The sequence below is a fragment of the Theobroma cacao genome, chromosome 8, assembly GCF_053813885.1.
Source record: "Theobroma cacao isolate CCN51 chromosome 8, ASM5381388v1, whole genome shotgun sequence".
Taxonomy (NCBI): domain Eukaryota; kingdom Viridiplantae; phylum Streptophyta; class Magnoliopsida; order Malvales; family Malvaceae; genus Theobroma; species Theobroma cacao.
In genome coordinates this window covers 9,622,319-9,647,427 of record NC_142646.1, presented here as the reverse complement: position 1 = coordinate 9,647,427, position 25,109 = coordinate 9,622,319, and the positions used below count along the sequence as shown (strand labels likewise).

The 25,109-nt window shown below is 33.6% G+C and overlaps 3 protein-coding genes across 4 annotated transcripts; all 3 read right to left on the bottom strand.

The window, feature by feature from the left end:
• Positions 1-10,196: 10,196 nt before the first annotated feature.
• On the bottom strand, positions 10,197-11,894 carry LOC18592582 (uncharacterized). The gene is made up of 2 exons (XM_007019395.3): positions 10,700-11,894; positions 10,197-10,508 (listed from the first exon to the last, which is right to left on the bottom strand). Exon 1 carries the CDS (start codon positions 11,854-11,856, stop codon positions 10,723-10,725), a length of 1,134 nt encoding a protein of 377 aa, XP_007019457.3. The 5' UTR covers positions 11,857-11,894; the 3' UTR covers positions 10,197-10,508; positions 10,700-10,722.
• Positions 11,895-17,309: 5,415 nt separating this feature from the next.
• LOC18592581 (RNA-binding protein 2) lies at positions 17,310-20,421 on the bottom strand. Of its 2 annotated transcripts, none has more exons than XM_088809330.1 (6): positions 20,079-20,421; positions 19,138-19,274; positions 18,754-19,042; positions 18,570-18,631; positions 18,351-18,432; positions 17,310-17,870 (listed from the first exon to the last, which is right to left on the bottom strand). In XM_088809330.1, exons 1-6 carry the CDS (start codon positions 20,164-20,166, stop codon positions 17,848-17,850), a joined length of 681 nt encoding a protein of 226 aa, XP_088665456.1. In that variant the 5' UTR covers positions 20,167-20,421; the 3' UTR covers positions 17,310-17,847. The 2 variants fall into 2 exon arrangements, with proteins under 2 accessions (XP_088665456.1, XP_017981082.1); XM_018125593.2 differs by having other exon boundaries at positions 17,310-17,920; positions 20,079-20,418.
• Positions 20,422-21,085: 664 nt separating this feature from the next.
• On the bottom strand, positions 21,086-23,718 carry LOC18507071 (G-type lectin S-receptor-like serine/threonine-protein kinase LECRK1). The gene has a single exon (XM_088808868.1). The coding sequence runs from the start codon at positions 23,669-23,671 to the stop codon at positions 21,266-21,268; it is 2,406 nt and encodes an 801-aa protein (XP_088664994.1). The 5' UTR covers positions 23,672-23,718; the 3' UTR covers positions 21,086-21,265.
• Between the last annotated feature and the right edge of the window lie 1,391 nt (positions 23,719-25,109).

The following is a 25,109-nucleotide window of genomic DNA, read 5'->3' as shown; positions in this document are numbered from 1 at the left end:
AATGTGTGTGAGGAGGGTTTTGTTATTTGGTTTGCATATTTATAAACAAAATTATGATTTGAATTATATTATGTCCCACCAACTTGCACCACTTAAAGAAAATGAGGTTTGTTATTCCTTATTAGAATTTGTTCGTTGGCTTTTGCTTTCTTATGAAGTCTGCTGTTGACTCCCATCTTCCGAGGTGAAAATGACTGACAGACAGACTGATAGACATGTAAGGGCTACCAACCAGATAATGAAAAGGAACACTCGAAACATGGCAATTCCCTCAAAACACTACTTGCCACAAAAGTGGTATTTACTATTTACATTTTGAGTTTTGACCAGAAACAATTCTCAATACTAGCTAAAGGTTTAGGGCAATTCTATCTTCATGATTATATTAACTAAGTACATTTAGGGCTTAGGTAAACATATATCAAAGTATCTAGCAAAAGATTCATATCCCAATGCCAAAACAGGGATTGGACCATGTATATGCTGAGATTCGACCTCATACTCAAATATGAAAATAATCAATAATTAAAATAGTAATGCAGTGAAAAAATAAAATAATATTTAATCAAAAAAACAGTTGAATCTTACAGAATCAATATTTGTGTTTTTCATATAACTTTTAAATTAATAATGAACACTCATAAGTTTAAGAGTTACATACCTTACTTTGGATATCGTAATCAAAAGTCAATTAAATCCAAATCTTTGCTTCTTCACCTTTAAGATTTGTCAAATCTTTAGCCACCCAAGTGTTTGACTTCTAACAGTAATCCACACAGTGACTAAATAAGACCTTATCAAGGTAGGATTTTACTTGTGCTAGTAAGTATTGTTTCTAAAACAAAAGACCAAAATTCTTGCTGAATTTTATTTTTATCAGATAAAGAAACTATTTTTTTTTATTTTATGAAATAGTTGAGAAGTGGTTTTGAGGCTTCTTGATCTAGTTTGCTAATATAATATATTTATATAGCCAAACTAATTTGTAACCCTAAATACAACAGTTGTATGTTAATTTAATTAAGTCTCTGAAAACTCAATTAATTTATCACTTTATTTTGGTCTCTTTCAATTAAGTGCAACTTAATTAATTATCTTTATTTAATCTCAATCAAGTCACTTAATGTGTGTGACCCATTAAACTTCTAATATGTTGGCAATAAATATAAATCATAATAAAATATCAATTTGATAATTAATTTATATTTATAGATCATGAGCAGCATCTAACAATACATCATGACCACTTAAATGTTAGAGAGTCAATTAAAGAATTTGACAAAGCACTTCAGTGATAAGCTTCTCAGTGTAATACGGTTCTTTCATCAAATATCCCAGATATGTCATTAAGTATGGCTCAGTGTCTACTTATAACATTCCATATTAGTTCCCATAATTCATAACTAACCTTATGAATTTAGAAAACTAACTTTTCTCAAATTCATCATGCTTTGACCAAAGACTTTATACAAGTTAATTAAGAATTGAGAACAAGTAAGATACATCTCCTCATATCACTTAGGGTGATGAATTCTCTCTTGACCACTTTATTCACCTTCGCATGCTTCATGGCATACCCAAAAGCACCCTGTTTAGGCATCTGGTTGCTTCCAAACCCGTAGAGGTGAAATCAAAATATGTCATTCCCCATACAAGATGACCTAGTGTCTCAAGTCTAAGAACTAGTTGCGCGACTATCACATGAGAATATTTCTCATAGACACTTGAGTAAAATACCAAATAGAGTTATTATAGCTGGTCATGTTTAGTGAACTTACTCTTTAACAAGCACCTATACGTTATCCCCAAGTATCTCATATACTTCAATCTATGAGATCGATTGCTTACTTCCCAAGTAAGGAAGCTTAACATGTACCAGTCTTTGAGCATTGTCAATGCCTTGTCTTGACAATACAATGACCAGGAACAATTTTAGGAATATAACTTTGATGCATAGTGATCTCATAATTGTAACAATTTTACAATCCCCTTGCAAGACCTTTATATTCCATGGGTTTTATCTAATTAGTACTTAATAACTCCTTATTATTGCACTAATATGAAGAAAAACCTCTATTACATATAATTATGCGATTAAATATGCATTAAATGATAATATATATATATTTCTTGACCAATCAAATTAGCTCAAAAGCATATATCAATAGTATATTTCTTTCTTCTTCCTAGTATAATTTGGTTGGGCAAACAAATGTAGTCTAGCTGCCTTCGCTCATCGGGTAGGTCCAGAAATTCATCTGTGTGTAGGCACATTACCTAACAAGTCAGCCGTTGATCTTACTACTACTTATTTTAATTGAAATATCAATCATTATAATTAGAAAATGTAGGTACAGATAGAGTGACTAAATTCCAAACCAATCAAATGCAGTGGCAGGTGAAGCTGCTGAATGTTGATTTTGAAGTATAGGTTAGGAGGGGAGGGCATGCATCAACTTGATTTGGAGTTTATGGATACTTTGCAAAACCTGATTAATAAGTTTGTTAGGCCTAGTAAAATTTTCTAAAAATTAGCTGGAGGCTGTGGACGTGTTCGCGTCTAGATTCACTGCTAATCTAGATGTAAACAAGTCCTCAAGCTAAAGTTCCTGTATATATATATCCCCCGGCCACAAGACCCCACCTCTTCGGAAAGAGAAGAGAAATGTGGAATTTTGCACATATTGTCCGCATAAAGAGATGCAGATTTAATGATTTGATTTACGAGTGAGTGACATGATTTAATGTTGGTGGAGAGCTAGCGATAAGCACAGGTACCAGGTAAGTAGTGCACGTAATGAGAAACAAAGTGATAAACTAGATTAGGGAAAATTCATAAAGTAGAAGCTTTGAAATCTTTTCTACTTAATTTGATGATGTATGTATATATATATATATATATATAGAGAGAGAGAGAGAGAGAGGGTGAAAAGTTTTAAATTAACAAGAATATTGGTATATTTTTGGACCAAACCCTCACCTTACATTATATTAGTAATTCCATGAAATGGACTAACATTTAGAACAAATGTCGGATGCAAAGTTTTACATTTAGAATAAAGTGGCAGCTGTATTCCACCCATGAACATTTGTACATTTTTGGTTGAATAGAGAGAAAATACTAAGAAAGGGGGAAAATGGGTAAAATTATCAAGTGACGAGACTTGTTAAATGAAATGAGTACTGCTTGCACTTTCCTTTGTCTTTTCTTTTTTAAGAAAAACACATCATATGGAACAAGTAGTCTGTTTCTTTTTTTTTTTTTGGGTACATGATCTTATGCTACAAAATTGCAGGCACTAAAGAAATATATATATGATCAATAATCAAACTGTATATCAATTATTAGCTTAACTTATTTTTTATACCCTAAAACTAAAAAAAGAATAAATATATGCAACTAATGAAAAAAAAATGAAAACCATTTGATTGGATTCTAGAAAAAGACTACTTAAAATCATGTGGAGTTGGAGCGTCGTTGAATTTAAATTTTCTTAATTTATATATATATATATATATATATGTGGTACATATCAAAAGAGAAATCAAAAAGAAAAAGGCCAATGAACTATAAACAATATGGTGGCCTACTGTCTGGTCGCTTATAGTACATGTAATAGATATTGAGAATTATCGTATTTCAGTTTGGGACCAATGGAGGGGCAAGTGGGCAATTTTCATACACCCATAAATCTCCATTTATTTTTAAAACGAAATGAAATCCTGATCTCGCATGTCACAAAATAAATTTAATAAATTTAAAGCGAAGATGGGTATTAATTGTTTTCATATGATTTTGGAATTGATAGAGAGAGGAATAAAATTCTATTGGAATGTGACATCGCAGCTTCACTATAATTAATGGTCTACATGGAACAATATTTATCAATATAATTTGGTGAACTCTCTCTCTCTCTTTTTTCTGTTTACATATTTGTAAATAATTTCGATTTTCATGCACATGGGTTGTACTTATAATTAGACAAGCTAGCTAGTTGGCTTTGTTTTACATAAAGTCAGCTATAAATTCACTGTCTCCCTCTAGCTAGCCACATGTCTGCTTTACAATATAGTGAAAATGACTACAAACCACGTGCAATGGCAGAATCAATTAATCCAAAGATTCCAAACGAACCAATTAAAGTTTACTAAATATCCGCAAGGAGGGAAAAAAATGGAAAAACCGAACAGAATTCAAGTGGTTTTTAGAGAAATACATATTTGAAAAAGACAAAGAAGAAAATTCTTCCTCATTTATTTATTTTATGACCTGGATTATCATGTAATGGCTTTTCCATTTTCAAAAAGGATTAATTAATTCGAGTAATAACCTTTTTTTCTTTTGCGCAAGGCAACAGCGCTAGCCAGCTAGCTCAAGAAATTACACTCAAATAATTAATAGGTTGGAAATTAATTATTCATCCTGTAATGCATAATGTTAATTAGCCTTTCAATCAGTGTAACAATAAAAAATGGTCGATTTAATTTCATGGTGTTTGCGTTACCCTCCCTGCTTCTCACCAAAAAGAGGGTATAAATATATTTACCAGATCAAAAGAGGAACAATAAAACAGATTGATTAATCCCTCCTCACCTTTGTCTTCATTTTAATTTCTACTTTATAATTAAAATTTAATTACAGTTTAGTTATGCCTAACAAAAAGTTAAAAATTACCTTGAGATTTGACCTAAGAAGTAGTGTTCCTGTCAATACTCAATTCTCTAGTACAAATGGATCTAGATCGAAATATGTCATTCATTAACGACTCAAAGTTAAATTACAGTAAGAATAAAAAAGAGAAAAAAAATTCTAATTCTCCAATCTTGTTCATGTTGAATGTCTGGTTGCACACAAACATGCCTTAATTAAATAATCAGCCGTAATGTAATAATTTAATTAAGCATGATTATGATATACATAGAAATCCTTAGACCAAATCCGAAAACCACGTAATCCGCATTAAGCTTTATATATAATCATATATAATTGGAGAAAGTGGTTATTGGAGGCAGCTGGAGGGTTTGTCAACTTTCTCCTACGTTAATTTGGACCCAACCATGCATCTTCTTTTAGACGTTCACACCATCCTTGATAAAGATGAAAAAGTAAAGGGAAAAGGGCAAGAAAGCAAAGAATATTTAATCTTTTCGTATAGTCTTTGTTAGAAAAGAAAAAATAAATGAAGAAAATTAAAAAGAAGGACAAAATGATAGCAATAAGTGAGTTTTTTTTGTTATTAATTAATCTCAAAATGAAGGTAGTATGCGAACCAAACAAATTTCATAAAATTCAATGAATTCATTTGCAACTCACCATTTGTTATGTCCTTCTTGAAATTTAACTCATTCTAGAATTTAAAACTTAAGTTAAATCGATAAAAAAATTCGTTATTTTTAATTATGTCCAAAGGTTAAGATCTAATGAATATTTTTCTATATATACATAGAATAAAAATATTGATTTTGAAAATTAAATTCATCTGTCATGACATTTTTTTATAAATTAACTTCATTTTGAGAGTAATATATTTTAATACATTTTGATCATATTTCAAAGCATTAGCATCAATTGACCTGATTTAGGAAATTGAGAAGTGTCATAAATTAACACATACAATGTGTAGGCTCTCTTTTCTTTTCATTTAAAAAGATTAAAAATTTGGATTGGAGTGCAGAAAATATAAAATTTAATCGCTCCCTTTTAATTCTTTTTTAATTAATTGTATCCACCCATCCTTATCAATTAGGAGGAAATTATTCGGCAGAAGAAGTTGACCTGATCTGGTACAATCGGCCTGCAAATGGCCTTCTCCATTATTCTTCACTCCTGAAAATCATGGACCAGCTGTCTTACAGGAATAAAATATAATTTTGCTTGATAATCAAAAGTTTGCAAAGTGTTGTAATTATTTGCCTTAAACTTTTTTTTATTTGTTGCTTATAAAACTTAAAGAAGAAATAAATATGTATATATATATATAACAAAAGCGAAGTGAATGGAAGAAAACCATCTAGTGGGAGTCTGAAAGGAAAAATTGTTTGGAAATAACTTAAAATTAAGGGTGCTTTAAATACATGGGGGGTTGTAGAGTTGGTGAATTTAAATTGTCTTTATCTATACAGTGGTACCCAGAATATATATGCATGTAAATTTAGAAGCAAAAGGCAAAAGAAAAAACAATTTTTGGTGGACCTTTAAAAAAAAATCAATTAATTTCCATGACAATTATGATGATCACATGTTGGGCATGATATTTATCTGATTGTCTCTACTTGGGCCTTCTTTTTTCGTTTTTATATCTATTTTTCCATTGGTGAAGAATCCAACGCATGCACCATTTTTCTTCTTTTCCCATGGTGGGGACTGGACAGCCTTATTATTCCGTCAACTGTTTCTTTCGAGAATATCTCTTGCAAGTTGGTAAATGAGACACTTTACTCTTGCTAAATTCTATAATGACAGGAAGCATCCCCTGTCCAATGTCTCAATGCATGTACATAAATTTTGGTAGCACTCATTCAAATACAATCACACGGAAATTGGTAATTTAACTTTAAATGTTTTAAACTCAAGCAATTCATATTTTTAAGGGATTTACTATACTTCGTTTAACTGAATAATTTAGTCCCAACTTGAATGAATTCCAATATTATTGCACAATAAATTTATATGCACGTATAAACATGTATGCATACTGCTAGAAAATGAGACGGTCCATGTTAAAGCATGTTTGCCTCTTCTTTATATAATTCTTTTTTTCAGTTTCTGCAAAAAATTTAATAGTATTATTAAATGTAAAGGAGGCAATTATTAACATTGTTATTTATAATATGTTAACTGTTTTATCAATTATTCCAAATTCAGCTAATTAATTAAATCTAACACATACAACTAGGATTTTCTAAATCTTGCAAAGAAAAAATCCCGCTCCCTTAACCCAGCAAACAGCTTCACTACAAGAATACGCCTGCCACATGCATAAAGTCAAGCAGCAACACCTGTAATTTGTGTACTCTCTAGAATTTTAAATTCTTTACAGGGATCTAGAAATCTATATATATTAACTTCTTTTTTAATTGGACCTAAGACATATGATTTATCGATATGAGTTAATATTATTACCCAAGATCGATCCTAACCCCAATGCAACATGATTGGTCAAGTTTTGGCTGCTAAATGATTATTTGACTAATTATAATTTTCAAAAAGTTACCTTTTACCCCCATTAAATAATCTTAGATTTTTAATGTACTTTTAGGAAATTACAATTTTAGTCAAATTAGTTAAAAATCTTAGACTGGGTTAAAGGTGAAAACTTTCAATAACTTGAAGGCAGGGTGTTTTAACAGTGGATTTATAAGGAAAATAATAGAAACGGGAGAAAAATTGAAACTAATAATACTTCATTGCCTTTATATCATGTAATCATATCTATTTAACTTAATTCATCTTAGTGTCTCTATCAACATAATTTGTCTGTAACAAATTAAGAAATAAGATAATTCTATTTATATTTTGAAAAAATTATATATATATATTTATATTCATATATGAGTAGGTGAATAATATTTTATTTCCTTGTCATCGACTCTTCAAACTTCCCACATGATTTTACACGATAAAATGTTTTATTCGATGGCCCCCCACCATTGATTAAGATTCCAAACTTTATTAATCATGTGGATCCCACAGTATCGAATTATATATGTGTTCCTAATAGTCTTATGGCTTCCCAAATCATGCACTTCTTCCCCTCCCTTTTCTTTTTACCAAACTGCCCTCTTTCGCTCATCCCATCATATATTATAAGCCACTCCCATTTTTTTCCACAAGTTTTTTTCTCCTATTCAAGACCAAAATTGGTTCGAGGAAAAATATTAATTATAATACCTTGATTGATTGATGCCACTGCTTAGCATGTTTGGATTTCTCCATTTATTTTCTCATTTAATTAATTAGCTAGCCAACAAAAATTATATAAATTAAAAAGAGGGAAAAACTATTTCGTCTGATCATACTTCAATCTCATTGCAAGTAAACTTCTAATAAACTTGGATCCATCGATAACGCATTTCTCAATTTGATGCATTGAAAATTATTGCTTGAAACGATCAGTTACCCAAATCAATAATTAATGTTTTACGTTTGCAAGTTTTTTGCTTATCAAAAAAAAGAAAAAAATGCACATGGTTGTAAATTTTTTGAAATATGCAAATTGGTCAAAGGCTCAAAAGTTACATGTATAGTTGAACCAATAGTTTTTTTATATTATATATGTAACCATCGAAACTCATACAATAAGTCTTTTAATACGATTCGTACAAAAAATTTACTCAAAAAATAATCCATGCACGTGTACTTGCAATGGACTTTGATATTGTTGAATAAGTATATTCATTAAAATTTAGTGCACTGAAAATTAGTTTGTTTTGAAAAGCAGTGCATTGAAAATTATTACTTGAAAAGAATTACTGAAACGAATAATTAGTGTAATACGTTTATAAGATTTTTTTTCAAAAATTAAAAAAAAAAGAAAGAAAGAAGAAAACACATGGCTGTAAGATTTTTGGAATGTGCAAATTGGTCAAAGGCTCAAAAGTTACGTATATAGTTGAATCAATAGTTTTTTTTATATTATACATGTAACCATCAAAACTCATACAGTAAGTCTTTTAATACGATTCGTACAAAAAATTTACTCATATAAAATAATCCATGCACGTGTCCCTGTAATGTACTTTGATATTGTTGAATAAATATATTTATTAAAATTTAGTGCATTGAAAATTCTTAATGGATAAAAGTCGGTAATGAAAAGGAGTGTAACATGCATGTTTACATGGTCAGGGAAGTATACAAAATGGTCAAACTAGGCTCTAAAGTCATAGAGTTGTTGCGGCTGCTGCTAGTCCTTACACCTACCTTAGATGCTCTTATCATGGGATTTGCTGTCAAGACAAAGTTGGTAAAGCCAGCCAAAGTAAGGCAACTTTAAACTCTATTGGGAACTGAGATTTGCTTCCAAAAAAGGAGAGGTTCTGTTATTTATGTTTATATACTGCTAATTGTGCCCTTTCCAGCTTCAGGAGCATAGACTCAACCACCCACTACAACAACTTTCAGCCATATGGTACTACACAGAAAGACTAGGCTGTTTAATTTCGCGATGCCCTTTTGCAATATTTAAAATGTAGAATGAAAAAAAATCCTATTTTAAATGATGATAGGATAATCAGAATCAATTATGCTTTTCTCATTGTACTTCAAGGAAATTCTCCAACCATATAATACATGCTTTGTTTAAACTTTAAGTTTTATTATGTTGGAGGTAATAACTTTTCCTTTCCCTTAAATGAAGTCGCCCTTCAAAAAAAAAAAATTATATTAAGTTTTTAAATGAATAAGTATGCGTAAAAAGGACTGACTTGGTAGTGCACTTGATAGTCTTAAATATTTGAGTTAATTATACCTTTCTTTTTTTATCTTCTTTTATCTCTTAATCTACTATATATTTAGTGGCTGAATCTAGTAAATTTAAAGCAGATGCTACAAGTGATCATTCCCCATTTAATTATTTATTTGGAAAGTGTATTAAAGAATAAAAAATTCAGCCTCAATTTGTTTAAAGACAGATCTGGGTAGAATATCGAGGAATTTAATATGTCGGTAAGCATATTCTGGCTTTCAAGGATACCGAAGCCCTGCCTAATGATTTTATATAGAAATTGGTCGAGCAAAGAAATGCGTATTTCAGTCCCAAAGAAAAAGGAAGCAAATTATAAAAGACAAACTCTCCAACGTCAATCCTCATTTCTTGATTCCTAAGCTCGCATTATTTAATTTAATTTAATTTTTGCCATCTGTAAGCACTAAAAAAAGAACAATTGACAAGCCAATTAATCATTCAAAGACACAGTAACGGATAAAAACCCAAAAGAAATTTACCATGGAATTCTTCGAAATAATTATAAACTAATTGGTTGATAGTAACATGCATGACCAAATCCATAATTGGAAGACAGAAAAAGGCAAAAGCCGCTATGATTTCTTCCTTTCTTTTATTTTATTTTTTAATTTTGTAACGCGTTTTCTATCCCCAGTTGCATGTAAAGCCATGCAGAGAAAATATGGATTAAAAGGTAGCTCTATTCAACCCATCACACTCAAAAGGCAAACAACGAACCATAAAAGAATCTTTTGAGAGGAATGGATTTATTATTATTATTATTACGGATCAACCCATGCATTTGCAAAAGGTTGCAAAACACATACATACATACACGATTTTTATTATATAATAATAAAAAAAACAAAGCAGGACCACTGAACAATACAACTGTGAAACATGGAAACGATCAACCCTCTATTTTCCTACTTGTCTACGTTATTCTTCTCTTCTCTTCAAACGTGGACACCGGGCTCCCAGCTTTCTGCTTTATGTCTCTCACTCTGCATGTTTCTTCGAACCATTTTTGTCCCTTTATTTTGATCACACTCTTATCTTCTCCTGCAGTAACACATTGAGCTTTTGTCATTAAACTGATTAATATCAAACAAGCAAAAAAATTGTGATTTAATTATCCAGCTTGAAGAGATGAAAAAACATTTATTGAAAAATGGTGTTACGTACTAAGCAAAAAAAAAACTACAGAAGAAAATGTATGTTATCTTGTTGAATGAAACTTTGTTTTTTTTTACCTCAGTACGGTCAAAGCCGTTGCTTAGTAGTGGTGAGGAGGAGGGGGTGATGAATAGACGTAATGGGGTGGTGGTGGTGGAGGAGACTTGTACTTGTAGACTGGAGGGGGTGGTGGGGGAGACTTGTACTTGTATGGCTCCTTTGGAGGAGGAGGAGGAGGAGACTTGTACTTGTAAACTGGAGGAGGTGGTGGAGGAGACTTATACTTGTAAGGCTCCTTAGGAGGAGGAGGAGGAGACTTGTATTTGTAGACTGGAGGAGGTGGTGGAGGAGACTTGTACTTGTAGGGATGTGGCTTAGGTGGTGATGGTGGTGGTGGTGGGGGAGACTTATACTTATAAACTGGGGGTGGTGGTGGAGGAGACTTGTACTTGTAAGGGGGTGGAGGATAGTGCACTGGAGGTGGTGGAGACTTATACTTGTAAACCGGGGGTGGTGGGGGTGGGGACTTGTACTTGTAGGGGTGCTTGGGTGGCGATGGTGGTGGTGGTGGAGGGGACTTGTACTTGTAAACTGGGGGTGGTGGGGGTGGGGACTTGTACTTGTAAACTGGGGGTGGTGGGGGTGGAGACTTGTACTTGTATGGGTGCTTGGGTGGTGATGGTGGTGGTGGTGGAGGGGACTTGTACTTGTAAACTGGGGGTGGTGGGGGTGGAGACTTGTACTTGTATGGGTGCTTGGGTGGTGATGGTGGTGGTGGTGGAGGGGACTTGTACTTGTAAACTGGGGGTGGTGGAGGTGGAGACTTGTACTTGTATGGGTGCTTGGGTGGTGATGGTGGTGGTGGTGGAGGGGACTTATACTTGTAAACTGGAGGTGGTGGGGGAGGAGACTTATACTTGTAGGGGTGCTTTGGTGGAGGTGGAGGAGACTTGTACTTGTAAAGTGGGGGAGGAGGAGGGGGAGACTTGTACTCGTAAGGTGGTGGAGGATAGTGTACTGGTGGGGGAGGAGACGGGTACTTGTAAGGTATCTTGGGTGGTGGCGGAGAGTACACCGGAGGAGGAGGAGGTGGTGACTTGTAGTAGTAGTGAGGTGGTGGCGGAGGAGATGCGTAAGGGTAGTTTGCTGTGGTTTCAGAAGGCAAGCTGAGAGACACTGCTAGCACTAGGAGAGTGACGAAGAGAGAGGTCATTGAAGACCCCATTTTTCCCATCTTTACAACAAAGTGGGTTTTGGTTCTGCTCTGGGGCAACCTCTTCGCTTCCTTTATATAGATTTTGTCTTTACCTTGTAATCCTGGTAAAATCGGCTTAAAAAATTGTTTAACCTTTGTTAAACGCCACGATTAAAATAAAAATAAAAATAAATTGCAAATGGTGCAGGTTTGAACGGGATTTAATGAATGTAAGGAGAAATGACACCACGGGTTCCAATCGTTGAATTTGGCAGCTTCGATTGAGGTTGCTAGCTAAGCAGAGAATAAAGTAGTAGTCTATGAAATAAATACCATAATTCAAACAGAAATCTTTCTTCTTAATTACCATATATATATGTATATACATACATATTTCCCTTTCTTTTTTTCTATGGATTAAATTGCTTTGAAAACATTGTGTGGCTGCCTAACTTTCCATAATATTTTGGCTACGGGACCAGGCGGCTACACTTTCTTTTGCTCTGCATTCTCCAGTCTCTACTTTGTCGTTTCCAAAAATTTTGTTTCCTGTGGGCGAATAACGAATAAAGTCCAATATTTTTAATAACAATTCATCATCTATAGTTAAATATGGTATTAATGAAGATAATTTAAATGATTTTATCTTATTTTTTGTTCCAATTAAGCTGTTATACCATTAATCCAACTAGAACATATATATGTATAAACTTTTAAGCATGAAAGCAACAAAAATCACGTTTTACATAACATATGCTCAATTAGTTAGCATTTGATTAATTTAATCACCGGCAGAGGAAACCCTTCCCTAGTTCTAACTAACCACAACTTAATTAAAACCTCTAATATAAGTTCAGATGAGATTAATTTATTTGGTTATACATTAATTGCTTGAAAAGGACCAGCTACTGATGTGTACTCAATAGCTAATGCATGATTAGCCTCTGTCAAATTTAATCATGATTCGAAGATTAAGTAGTGATTTTTATAAGAAAAGAAAAAGATAAAGTAGCTATCATTTTCAAATAAAACAGTACAGTTCTTCCTCTTGAAGGAAAAAAACAGAGTACTGTTTTCAAAGCAAGAAGAGATAACGGATCGAATCTTTTACTTAAATCTCTACCACTTCGATTTATAATTACTTGATTTAAATTGAAATTTTTAAGGTTTTTTTTTTTCATATCACTACAAAACAAATTTTGTTTTAGTACACAAAATAAAACTTAAGCAAGCATCAGTGTAAAGTGCATTTTAAATTAAAACTATACATGTAAATTTTAATTGTAAATTATTATGCATTCTATACTAGGAATTTTGTTATGCATATCATTCCGTAACTGATAAAAATAATTATTTTGTAAAATTAATAGCTATTAACGTTGCTTTGGAAGTTTTTAATTCATCTGGGAAGATGGGGAAGACATCATTTATTGTTGAATCAAATTCGCAAATAGCCATCTCTTAGGTAATGAACAGTACAAATCATGAGATAAATGATTTGTTTTTAATTAGATCGATAATTTGAGAAAAATTATTAGTGATATTATTTTTAATTAGATCGATAATTTGAGATAACTAGACTTATATGGAGTTGTAATTACGACGGCAAAGGTTTTAAATTGCGACAAAAAAAAAAACATGGAAGAAAAGGTCTTAAAAGCCAGCTAGATGGAATGAAACTTGAGCTTCACAATTCGCCGAGAGTTGCACTTTCCTTATCACTTGAGTACGGATGAGGAGTTGGTGAAGAATACGACTTGTTTATCTATGTTTGACTGCTTCTATCTTTTTTTTTTTTATGTAAACTCTCTGGAAACAACTAGAGAAACTTACTTTTACCTAATAAACCAGATCAAGTCATGGTGTATGTGAGATTCTATTTGTACTTTCTTTCTATTAATAATATTAACTTCACCTAACAAAAGGTTATTCTTTTGAACCGTCAAATTAAAGATGGCAAGAAAAGGTAATACATAGAGAGAGTTAATTAGTTAGAGACGAAAGCAAGGCAAAAGCAGACAATTCAAAATCAAATTGGAGAGATGTAGAGTAGGTAGCATTACATAGAAAAAGTCATTTTATTAAATGGTTTACGCTAAACGTGTGGAGTCCTGCCACCAATGAAGAAAATTGTTCTAAATGCTTGACAATTATAAGTTGTGATATTTGTCCATATATATATATATATATTCCAAAATGTCTCAGAAATTAATGTGTAGACAACGTAGGTTTGTCTTGTTTCAGTTATGATAGTCATAACTAATCTCCTTATTTTCAATGTAGTAATAATTATAATGACTTGCGGGAGGGGTTTTAGATTCAGTCAATATACATTTTTCTTGATTTGGATTAACTTATCCTAGTTAATTACCTCACTAACTTAAAGAAGTATAAAAGATTAAATTCTGGATCTAGGCTTAGTTTTCTGATGAATGTGACAGGTAATAAAGGTCGCTAGAAAGAAATATCTATAAAGACAAAACGAGGAGCTGAGTTAAGTAACCAACAAGAAGGAAAATATTAAAAAGATTAAATTGAAATAATTTTTAAAATTAAAGAATTAAATTGTTACAATTTTGAGTGAAGGGATTAAAATGAAAAAAATGCATGAATTTAAGAATTGTTAAAGTATTTTGACCTTTTCCAAAGTATATATTCTTGACATTTTGGACTTGGCAAAACATGAATTGAAGATAGATATGGAAATTTCAACTGCAAATTTAATAAGTTATCATTTTGTTAGTTTTCTTTGGGTTTGGTAAATTCTCATTTTGTTTCCTTCCAAAAACAATGCATCGGGTGAAACATGAGCTAAATCACTTTTAATTCAATGATTAGCAGCCCAATATCTAATTTTAATCCCAAGTCCTCTTTTGCCAATCAAACAACACTCAACCGCTAAAATCTATTTATTGTACATTAATTCATGATCCAATCATGGGTATCCCTAATATAGTCTACGCTTTGCGTCAGTTTTCGATCTACTTCTGATTGTCTTTTGAGGTGTCACTCTTGGCCTGTTTTTTAAAAGCAACAAATAATTTCAAAGAGATCAGAAAGAAAGAGACAACGCAACCGCAACTTCCTATTGATTTTCATATTCATTATTCCTTAGTTGTCAATCTTGGCATGTAACTAAAAGATACTACCAATAATTAAAAAGCAAGGAGAAAGCTGGGAAGAGTGAAGGAAAAGAGAGAAACAGTACAGCTGTAGCTTTTCCATTGATTCTCCTCCACCCAAAGCTTTATCCACCATAAAAAGGAAGCATATGTTGATTTTATCATTAACAGCGACTTGGCTCTTTTCTTAAAATGAGCAGTAAAAAGAAAAAAAAAAAAAACAGATATGACAATAGCCGCCCATGTTTTTGTTCCTTCTTTTCAGACGAAGAACAGCAACCCTGTTCACTTTCATTCTCGCGGCTACAAATCATATATATAATATATATATATACACACATACATACACAAACATAAAAAACTCCTTTTTTTTAATTAAATTGTATTTATAAATAAAAATTACAATTACAATCAAAATAATTTTCAATAAAGAAAAGAATCCTTTTGCAAAGCAAGCTATGGTCAATGACACCCAACTTCATCCCCCCAATCTCAGGTAAAACATTAATCTAATACCGAAATCCTTTGCTTGTCAAACTATCCATGTCTACCGACTTCTACTTTATTAAATTAACCTCTTGCAGATCTATTTAATGCTGCGCATTCAATTGCTATATAAAAAAAATGTTGTCACCCACCGACACAAGAATGAGGATATGATGCAACACGAAATTTTGGCTTGTTAAACTGTTACCATCAATCAAATTTATCTAATATTGTTGAGCAAGAAATTGGACGGCTGTCATGGAGTCGAATATTATTCATTCCTAGCTAGGAATCTGAAAATAACTCCTCAAAATTGATCTGCTAGCTTCAACCCATTGGCTCTAGCAAACGGTGAAAGAGTACGTTCAAAACAGTGAGAACTATTTTTTTTTTTTTCTCATTGTTACCCTACATGGGTCATTTTATCTGACAGGTGTCAAACAATTTTCCTAAAGCTATAAATGCCAAGAGAGAGATTAGGGGCATTTTTTTTTTTTTGCATGTGATCACAGGGGTGGTGGGTGGTAGGGCACGTTTTGTTCGCATTTTCTCAGCAACCAAACATGATTGATCGATCAACTGATTGTTGCACAGTGTCGCTCATACTGTCTAGTTCTGAGATAGAATTTTTAATCAATTTTCGTTTTGGAGACTAGTACAAGTGTACAACTGAGAATTTCCTATCACTCGATTTTACAATCCACGTGGGGTTATGCAAGAAGGATGACAGGTATATTCCATTGAAGATGCCATGCAAAGGTTGAAAAAGTTGATGTAATAATATCATAGTGAACGGGACAAGCAGATTAATCTGGGCTTAATTCCTTTTTCGTTTTTCTCTTTCTCCTCCTTTCACTTACTAGCTTCCAAACTCCATAAAAGATTGTACTCGAAAGCAATTTAATATTTGCTGTCCCACATGGGCTTTTGCGTTAGCAGATAGGGAAAACAAATTTAATTATAGTTTGCCAAATGGGCCTATTGGCCTATTAGTGCGTTGTTAACCCCTCTCTCTCGTATTAAAGTGCTAAGCAAACTCAAAAAACTACATAGAGATATGGTTAATTAACTAACTTATGAGCTCTATTATACAAGTCGTACAACATGTTTAACTTGATTTAATGGTTATTAGGAAAAATTCGAAATTAATGAAGATGAAAATTGAAGGCTACAATTTTCTAGTTTTCTCTTCTCGGGGAGAGACAAGGACTCATCTATAGCTAAAAATTAGTAATTTCATTTTCCATGGTCCTACATCAACTGTGATGGGCCAAAGGCTGAATCTTCAGAAAATTCTGGACCCCCATGGCTTAAAACATAACATTCTTGGCCAGAGGCTTTGTTAGAATAGAACAATTTGTTTTTTCAGCAATTGATTGGACCAGCGATTTGCTCCAATAAATGGGCAGCATATTTCTGAATGAGGATGATAACCTTGTACAGAGAAACTAGGATGGTATTGCCAACCTTTGTTTCCCACCAATTTAGCATCTGGAGGCAAGCCAATGCTGCTTCACAAGATGCAATCAAGGAATTGCAGAACATAGCTTGCATAGATGCATAGCTTTCTCTTAATGATCCAAAAAATATTTTTAGGGCTGTTGATTTGCTAGTTACATTACATACAACATTACTCCCATCATCTTCCCTGGTGCCTTAACAGTGGGCATAGGCAATCATACTGAATTCATATCAGCTGCACATCATACCAACCACATTGACCAAACTGATGAAACTACATCTACAAGCAAAATTCATCACTGTGGCAAAAGAAACCATATTACGATGCGAGGTTATCTAAAGAACACCAGAAGCTTGTAAAGCTGAGTAGATTCACAAACTCAACATAGCAAAGCATCTATTACCACAATGCAAATAATCAACTCCAAAGAAAATAATTAACTTCCACAATAATAAACATTACTCATACAAATCCATTAGCTCCACCAAGCCATGGATGGTGATGAACATGGCATACAGCCATACAATCAGCTGAATAAAAGACAGAATAGCTTTGGGCTAGACTAATCAATATTCGAGCTTTAAAAGTGCAAAAACGGTAATTCCCATACTTGAAACACTAAATGCAAGTACTACCATGACTCTACCACAAAAAAGGAGCTCTTTCATCTAGAAGTTATTCTACAACACAGTTTCATGAAATGTGCAAGCAATTCAAGGATTGCTTGATCTTCACTCTCCTAAACTTTTGTGCATCTCTAGTGCTAATAGTTAGTAGAATTAAGCTATTCAAATTGCAGGTTTTTAATATCCTATTTAATTAAAATGCCCACTCCTCAAAACCCTGCCATATATAGAAAAGATGTGAGCCATAAGAATTGGCTTAAACATGGATATGAATACAGCCGAGTTGTCTCCAGAATGTGACATTCACCTCCTTCCACGAGCTCCAGAACTTGACCTAGGGCCCGGGTACCGAGAAAACTGCAGCCTTAAGTAGTTAGAATCAGGATCATGTTCATCCATTTTATAACCTGCATAACCAACGATAAAGTCTACTTACTCAGGAAGTTGAGTAAAGCATTAACTCAGATGCACATATCAGCCAATGAATGATGGGCTCAAAGTATGGCATATCATGGTTCAAACTTGTATTTGTATTTGCATGTACTCATTGATAGCATTCCTTTTGAAGGAAAATCTAGCATACATATTTTCTGCCTGCATAATATCACTTCCTCATCACCCATGCATGGCAAAATCTTAAAGAACACACAAACATACAAAAACCAGAAACAAAAAAAAAAAAAAAAAACCAAAGCAGAAATAAGTAACCAAAATCAATCTTAAGTATTGAGTTTTCGTTATTGTTTCCAATCATTGTTTTTGAAAAAAAAAAATGTATCGTTGTCGAGTTATAAACTACCATTAATAAATGTTAAATCAATGGAAAGAATGGATCACCTTGCAAGGCACTCATTGCAGTTGCTGCACAGGCGGGATTCGAAAAATCAACAAAACAAAGGATAATAGGATCTCCACCTCGCTGCATAACCAATGCATTATGTTTCAGCAGTCAGCAAAACAGCCCACTTAAAACAATTTCACATGTGTAACAAAACAACAAAGGTAGTCGTGCTACAGGAGATAAATTAAGTATTTGCAAATGCCTAGTCCACTTACATGTCGGGATTCTTTGCTTACAAGTCGTACTTCTTTATATCCCACAAAAGGACGAAAGATATCTAAAGCTTCGGTCAAGGAATTTGAGCCACCAGTAGGAAACAGCGTAATTGAGTTAAAGTATGGTATCATAAAAGCACATGTCAACATATCTTATCAAGCACAACATCACTAAATAGGATACGGGCTACTTCCCTCTTCGTGCTGTCTGGAGGAAGTCCCTCAACATATAGAGTATTGGAAGCATCTGGAGGTAGAGGTATGGTGTCCTGGCCTGGCCTAGTCATTCCATCCACTGGAAGTTGACCACTATAACCAACATTTCGACCATTTGGTGCCAGATCTAGAGCAGCAGATCCAGAACGACCCATCACAGAAGGATCGGCTACAGGACGAGCAGACATTGCGCCACCAACAGCCCTTCCCATCCCACCAAATGTACTAGCTTCTCCAGAAGTAAAAGAAGAAAGTTGCTTCAAAAGCAATTTGATGAGTGCTTTAGATAACCAAAAAAAGGGAGATGCATGGCAGGGGATAAAGAAGCATGGGTAAAGGGTCAAGATGGTACCGTGCTCTGAAGATAGCGATCATATGCCGATCCAATTGTTTTTGTGTCCTTCAGAGACAGATGTCCACCTCGATCATCATCCCTTGCTAAATAGTTATGCATCTCATGAGCTGCATGCAGCCCAGAAGCTGGGGCATCTGTGAAGTTGAAAATCTAAGACTTAGTTGATAATTATTTTTGAAAGCAAATAATAACTTTTAGAATAGATGCAGACATGAAACGATCATATTTCTTAAATTCATTACAAACAAAATGGAAAGACAAAAATAATGTTCTGGAAAGTGATGGGCAGCTAGCTAAGAAGAAAATGGCAACTCTTTCCAACTAATAACTATGCACAGGCAATTTAAATAATTACAGTAATTGAATATGAACAAAGACATTTGTGCAACAAATGTCAATTTGAAAATGAGAAAAGAAAAGAGGGGAAACAAAACAATAGAAACGAAGTGAAATGCAAGCTTACAAAGGTTAAAAAAAAAAAAAAAAAAAAACTTAACAGGTTAAGGATGCTCTACAATACTACTACAGTGGTGTGGTGTTCAATGATCATCCATTTCTTATCTGACAACCAAATGATACCTTAAAACTCAGATTCTATATTGCATATTGAACCGATTATTTCGAAATAAAGCATTCAAAATTTTCCATAGCATTGATTTTCATTTTTAAGAAAAGTCTCCATTTTAAAGCGTGACTATCCAAATATGCATCCAACTAAACAAAAAAAAAAAAGAAAAAAGAAAACCCTAATATCAAAGCAATATTTTTAGTCCGACACAGAGTTCAAACAAAACTCTACCAATCCAATAGACAATTTTCGGCTTTTTCTAAACTTATTGAAGCATCTAAAACTAAACAAAATTGAACAAAATATTTTGCCAAATAAACAAAGATAGACGCAACTTACAACATTTAAAATGACAAAGAAAAGAGTGTACCGAAATCATGACGAGGTCGTTTAAGCACCCCACCGGAAGACAACATCGGAGGAGTTGCCTGTCGCCGACTCCAGTAACCGTCCGCCATTCAATCTCCTCAGCAAAAACTATAATAAAAATTTACCTATCGCGAAAGGAAAATAAAAGGAATGAATTGAAAGAAAAAGAAACAGCTAGGCCTGGAATTGAGAAACCCCTAGCTCTGGCTATCTGCTTTCCTTTTTCCCTCGTTTACTTTCGTCGGGGTTTTTTTTTGGTTCCAAGCACAAAAGCACAAATCTGATTGCCGCTGAGTTTCTCGACTTGTACAAGTGAGTCACGACTCGAGAGTCACGTGTCTACGTGTGTTGAGGGGAATTAAGTTCCGGGGCCTGTAAGCCTTGATAAATCTGTTGCGATGGACCAATCTTGTATAGCCACGTCTTAATTTTACAGGTAATTCCTTTTTTTTTTTGTTTTTTTCGACTAAGTGAATATTTTAAATGGACGTTTGATGTTTGTAAATGTAAATTAAGAAAATTTCCAAGATAAAATACATTTGTCTTATATATTTTGATCATAATTCACTCTTTGATCCGTTCATATTAAAAATGAAAACTCCACCCTAATACCTAAACCGATTTTATTACAAGAATAAAATGCTCATGTCTTGATATATAAATTCTTTTTCTCAAATTTACAAAACTACCCTACATGGCCTTTTTCGCTCTCCCTTTATTCTGTTGGACGGGCCCTTCTTCCCTGGTGATTTGACACTGTTCAACCGTACTCTCTTGGTCGGAGCGTTTAGGCGTAGGAGCTTTCTTCGTAGCTGGCTTAAGAGTAGCTACCTTCTTTTCCAGAGACATCCTTGTTGAAGTCCTAACAGCCTCAGTCGCCTTCTCCTCAGACATTTTATCTAGCCTTTGCTCAAACAGAACAACAAAAAATTTGTTCATCACTTTAAATCTAGAACATTCCAACAGGAGAGGCAAATGCCGGATTTTTGTATAATTCACAGCTCAATAAGTAAGATTTCACTTCTTGTAACATATATCATGATATATACATATGACAGCAATCATATCATTGATATAAAAAACAGGAAAACACCATAAGAAAACTCTGATGAAAAAAATTAGTTAACGATGCTAACAACTAACAATTTTTGACTAATCTCAACACTTGCAACGGAGGTCAGGCATGGCCTACGGGGAACTAACAAAGGAACTGAGAAGTGGAGGGTCTGGTATGTTTACTGTCCCTTCCAGCATCAGTATAACCTTTTTCATTGATGGTCGCGATGATGGTTCATCTTGGGTGCACCATAGCCCCACCTTGACCATCCTCCCGAGCTTACTCATTTCCACTTCTTCATTTGGCACCAGCTTCTCCAGTTCATTAGCCTTGAAACAATCATACACCCAGTGTGCAAGAACAGCTTCGTCTTCTGGAACATCAGCCTCCACGCTCCTTCGACAACATATGATCTCAAACAACATTATTCCATAGCTATATACATCTGCTTTCACGGTTATAGGCAAGTTCCGATGCCACTCAGGAGCAACATATCCCCTTGTTCCTCTGATTCCAGTATATGTCTTTGTTTGGTTAGGCATCAATAGCTTGGCTAATCCAAAATCTGCAATTTTTGCGGACCCTTTGTCATCCATTAGGATATTTTCAGGTTTGATGTCGCAGTGGATGATCTGAGTTTCACACTCTTCGTGCAAGTAGAAAATTCCTCTGGCTATGTTCAATATGATTGCAATTCTTCCCTCCCAATTTACCTTTAAGTTGGATTTGAAGAGAAAATCTGCAAGTGAACCATTTCTCATGTACTCGTACACAAGTAGTCTATTAGTCCCATCGTAGCAGTAACCGAGCAATTGCACTAGGTTCTTATGATGAGTTTTCCCAATTGCTTTCATTTCATTCCTGAAGCCCCTTTCTCCTTCAGCCACCACTTTTTCTAGTCTCTTGATGGCTACAATTCTCTTGCCATTGGATATGACCCCTCTGAAAACTGACCCGTAAGCTCCTTTCCCAATTTCATCCACGAAATTATTAGTTGCATCTTTGAGCTCGTCAAATGTAAATGATCTCAAAGTAACATCTTCAACAACTCCATTATTTCCAACATTCAAAATGCTCTTGTATTCTCGAACACGAGACCTATATCTAAGAACACCGACAGCTACTATAACGGTAAATGCAATTGTCAAACACGCCAGGGCAATGCTAATGATCAAGACGTCCACTCGCAGCTCTCTCTGCTTTCTTTCCCCTCCTCTATCAAGAGCAGCACCAATCTTTAGAAGAGTTATTACTTGACCACTTAATTCTCTTTTCCCAAATCTTAACGGCAACTTTAGCTTTTTGCACAATTGATTTTCAATTTGATAAAGGGCAGCTTCACAGTTGCAATCTCTAAAACATTCCTCTCTGCAAGCATCTTTTGGTATAGATGAGAGACTGGAATATGCATCGACTTCCCAGGATACACTAATCAGCTCATCAAAATCAAACATTTGCTCACTCTTTCCGGTGCAGGCATCTACATTGTAATTTTTGTGGCATCCCAAGTCCTTCTGTCCCTGGTCAATGAAATCGAAACCAGGAGGACATTGACATACAGGATCCCGATCCATTAGAGTGCAATAACTATTAACCCCGCAGAAGCCTTTGGGATCACATTTATTTTCTGAGGATGACCATTGGATTGACCAATTATCAAATTGGTTGAAACTACGTGAATACAATCGAAATATTCCATCTGCATCAATTGTTGCACGGTAGATGGGTTTACCTGAGACACTAGCCTTTTCAGTAATGTTTTGTACAAGCAACGCGGTAGCATTTAGCAGGTAAAGCGTCCCATTGCTATCAAGATTTAGGGTCACATTATCTCCAGCTCCGTATGTTTTTGTATTCCAGTAAGCAGCTTCCAGTTCTATTGAATCTACTGGGTATTGCACCAGGTTTCCATCTGTTTGCATAACTAGAAGAAACTTTCCCCTTGTATGATTTGTTTCTGATGCATTGGAAACCAGACTGTGACCAGGCAAAAGATGCTGGCCAGGTAAAATGGTGTCTGTCGGGAAGTCAAAAGTCTGCCAAATAATCGCTGAACTTGAATTGAAGAGAACAAAGTTACCAGAGTCGAGCATGGAGGCCGAGGATGCTAATTGAGAAGCACTTGCGATGAGGATCTCTTGGCCTTGCTTTGGTTGCACAATAAGCCTACCTTTTGTGCTCAAAAGCAATGTGACATCACTAGAAAATGGTGGGTCATCTCGATTAGCTGTCCATACAACTGTTTTTTGCTGGATTTTTTCAAACCAGATGCCCACAGAGAAGCCGTTGCCATATCGATAGAAACCAAAGGCAAACTGGCCAGACTCTGATAGCCAATGTGAATTGCTATTGGGTGAAAGAGAAGAACCTGGTCGGATGATGGAATTTCTTGGTTGAGCATTTGTTGTGTTAAGTATAAAACTTAGACAAAGAAGAAGAAACAGAATCATAAAAGCCATTTTTGGTTGATAGAAACTCTCAGATCCTTGCGTATCTCTTTCTGGCGAAAGGCAAACCATCCTGTAATATGAATGCATCAGGGCGTGAAAGGGAAGTTAGAAAGAAGACTCCACTTTGCCAAGTTGATCCTTGACATCTTTCTGCTCAAAGTCAGAATCCTTGAATGAAAATAGTAGCAACTTTTAGACGGCGAAACATATTTTCAACAAAACACACACCCTCACATAACGTTAGGACTACTACTTTTGACTCTAATTGCCCAAGTAATTGGGAGTCAAAGTATACAGGCAAGGAGAATACCTTCTCATGCGAATTATTTCTGTTCCAAACAACCACTACTTTTCTTTTACGAATTTTTTAGTGCTTGTTTACTTTTTTTTTTTTCAATTTATTCACCTCTTAAAAATAAAAATTAAACCAAACAAGAATTTGGAGAAGCTCTTAAAAAATAACTATTTTTTTAAAGAATAAAATTTTGAAAAAAAAAAGAGCTTTAGAAAAAACTTGTGAGAGGAATTTTCTTTTTTTTAAAAAAAAAAAAGCACCCCTCTTTTTTAAGGAGAATTTTTCTTTTTATTTCAAAAATCTCCTCATCTATTAAGAGCCTGTTTGGTCTGACTTTTTTCTAACTTAAAAGCTATTATGAAGCTCTTATGAAAAATAATAGCTTTTAAAATTAAGCTAAAATTGTTTGATAAATTTCTTTTTATAAGTTCTAATTTTGATTAAAATTACCAGAAAAGGTATTTCTTTTTTTGAGTAGATAATATTATAATTACTTTTAATAAATGAGGATATTTTTGAAATAAAAATAAAAATTCTCTTATATTTTTAAAAGAAGAGAAGTAAAAGCTCCTTATAGAAACTTTTCTTGAAACTCTTTTTTTAAAAATTTTATTTTTTAAAAGAAAAGTTACTTTTTTTTAAGAGTTTTTAAAAATTTATATTTAGCTTGACTTTTTCATTTAAGAGGTAAATAAGCTAAAAAACAATCAGGCCAAACAAGCACTAAAAACAATTCTAACATTATTTGTTTTTATTTTTATATGATTTATTATCAATTATAAATTTTATGTTATATAAAAAATACTTTTTATACTTTTATAAAAAAATAAAATTAACTTTTTTCCATTATGAACAAAGGAATTTGTGATTAATAAAAAATTATTTATTGAATACCCTTTATGGTAAGTTTAATCAAAATTAAAACTTATATAAACTATTTTGTCAAACAACTTATTAATTAAAAAAACTTATAAAAGTAAATTTACCAAACAGATTTAACTTAATTTTAAAAGCTATTATTTTTCATAAGAGCTTCATAATAGTTTTTAAGCTAAAAAAAATTCAAGCTAAACAGGCTCTTAATGCACCAAAAAAAAGCCCAAATAAAAAAAGGAGAGTACATTCTTTTTTATTTTTATTTTTTACGTTTTATGTTTTCTCTATTCTTTCAACTTGGTTTTATTTGCATACATCAATACTTTTATTAACAATATAATCTCTTTAGTGAAT

Excerpts from the sequence above, each read along its gene's own strand:
- LOC18592581 (XM_018125593.2), bottom strand. The coding sequence starts at position 20,166 with ATGGCGGACGGTTACTGGAGTCGGCGACAGGCAACTCCTCCGATGTTG. Across the intron at positions 19,043-19,137 it reads ATCGCTATCTTCAGAGCACG|CAACTTTCTTCTTTTACTTC; the intron begins GTACCATCTTGA and ends TTGCTTTTGAAG. Across the intron at positions 18,433-18,569 it reads TAAGCAAAGAATCCCGACAT|CGAGGTGGAGATCCTATTAT; the intron begins GTAAGTGGACTA and ends TTGGTTATGCAG.
- LOC18592582 (XM_007019395.3), bottom strand. The coding sequence starts at position 11,856 with ATGGGAAAAATGGGGTCTTCAATGACCTCTCTCTTCGTCACTCTCCTA.
- LOC18507071 (XM_088808868.1), bottom strand. The coding sequence starts at position 23,671 with ATGCATTCATATTACAGGATGGTTTGCCTTTCGCCAGAAAGAGATACG.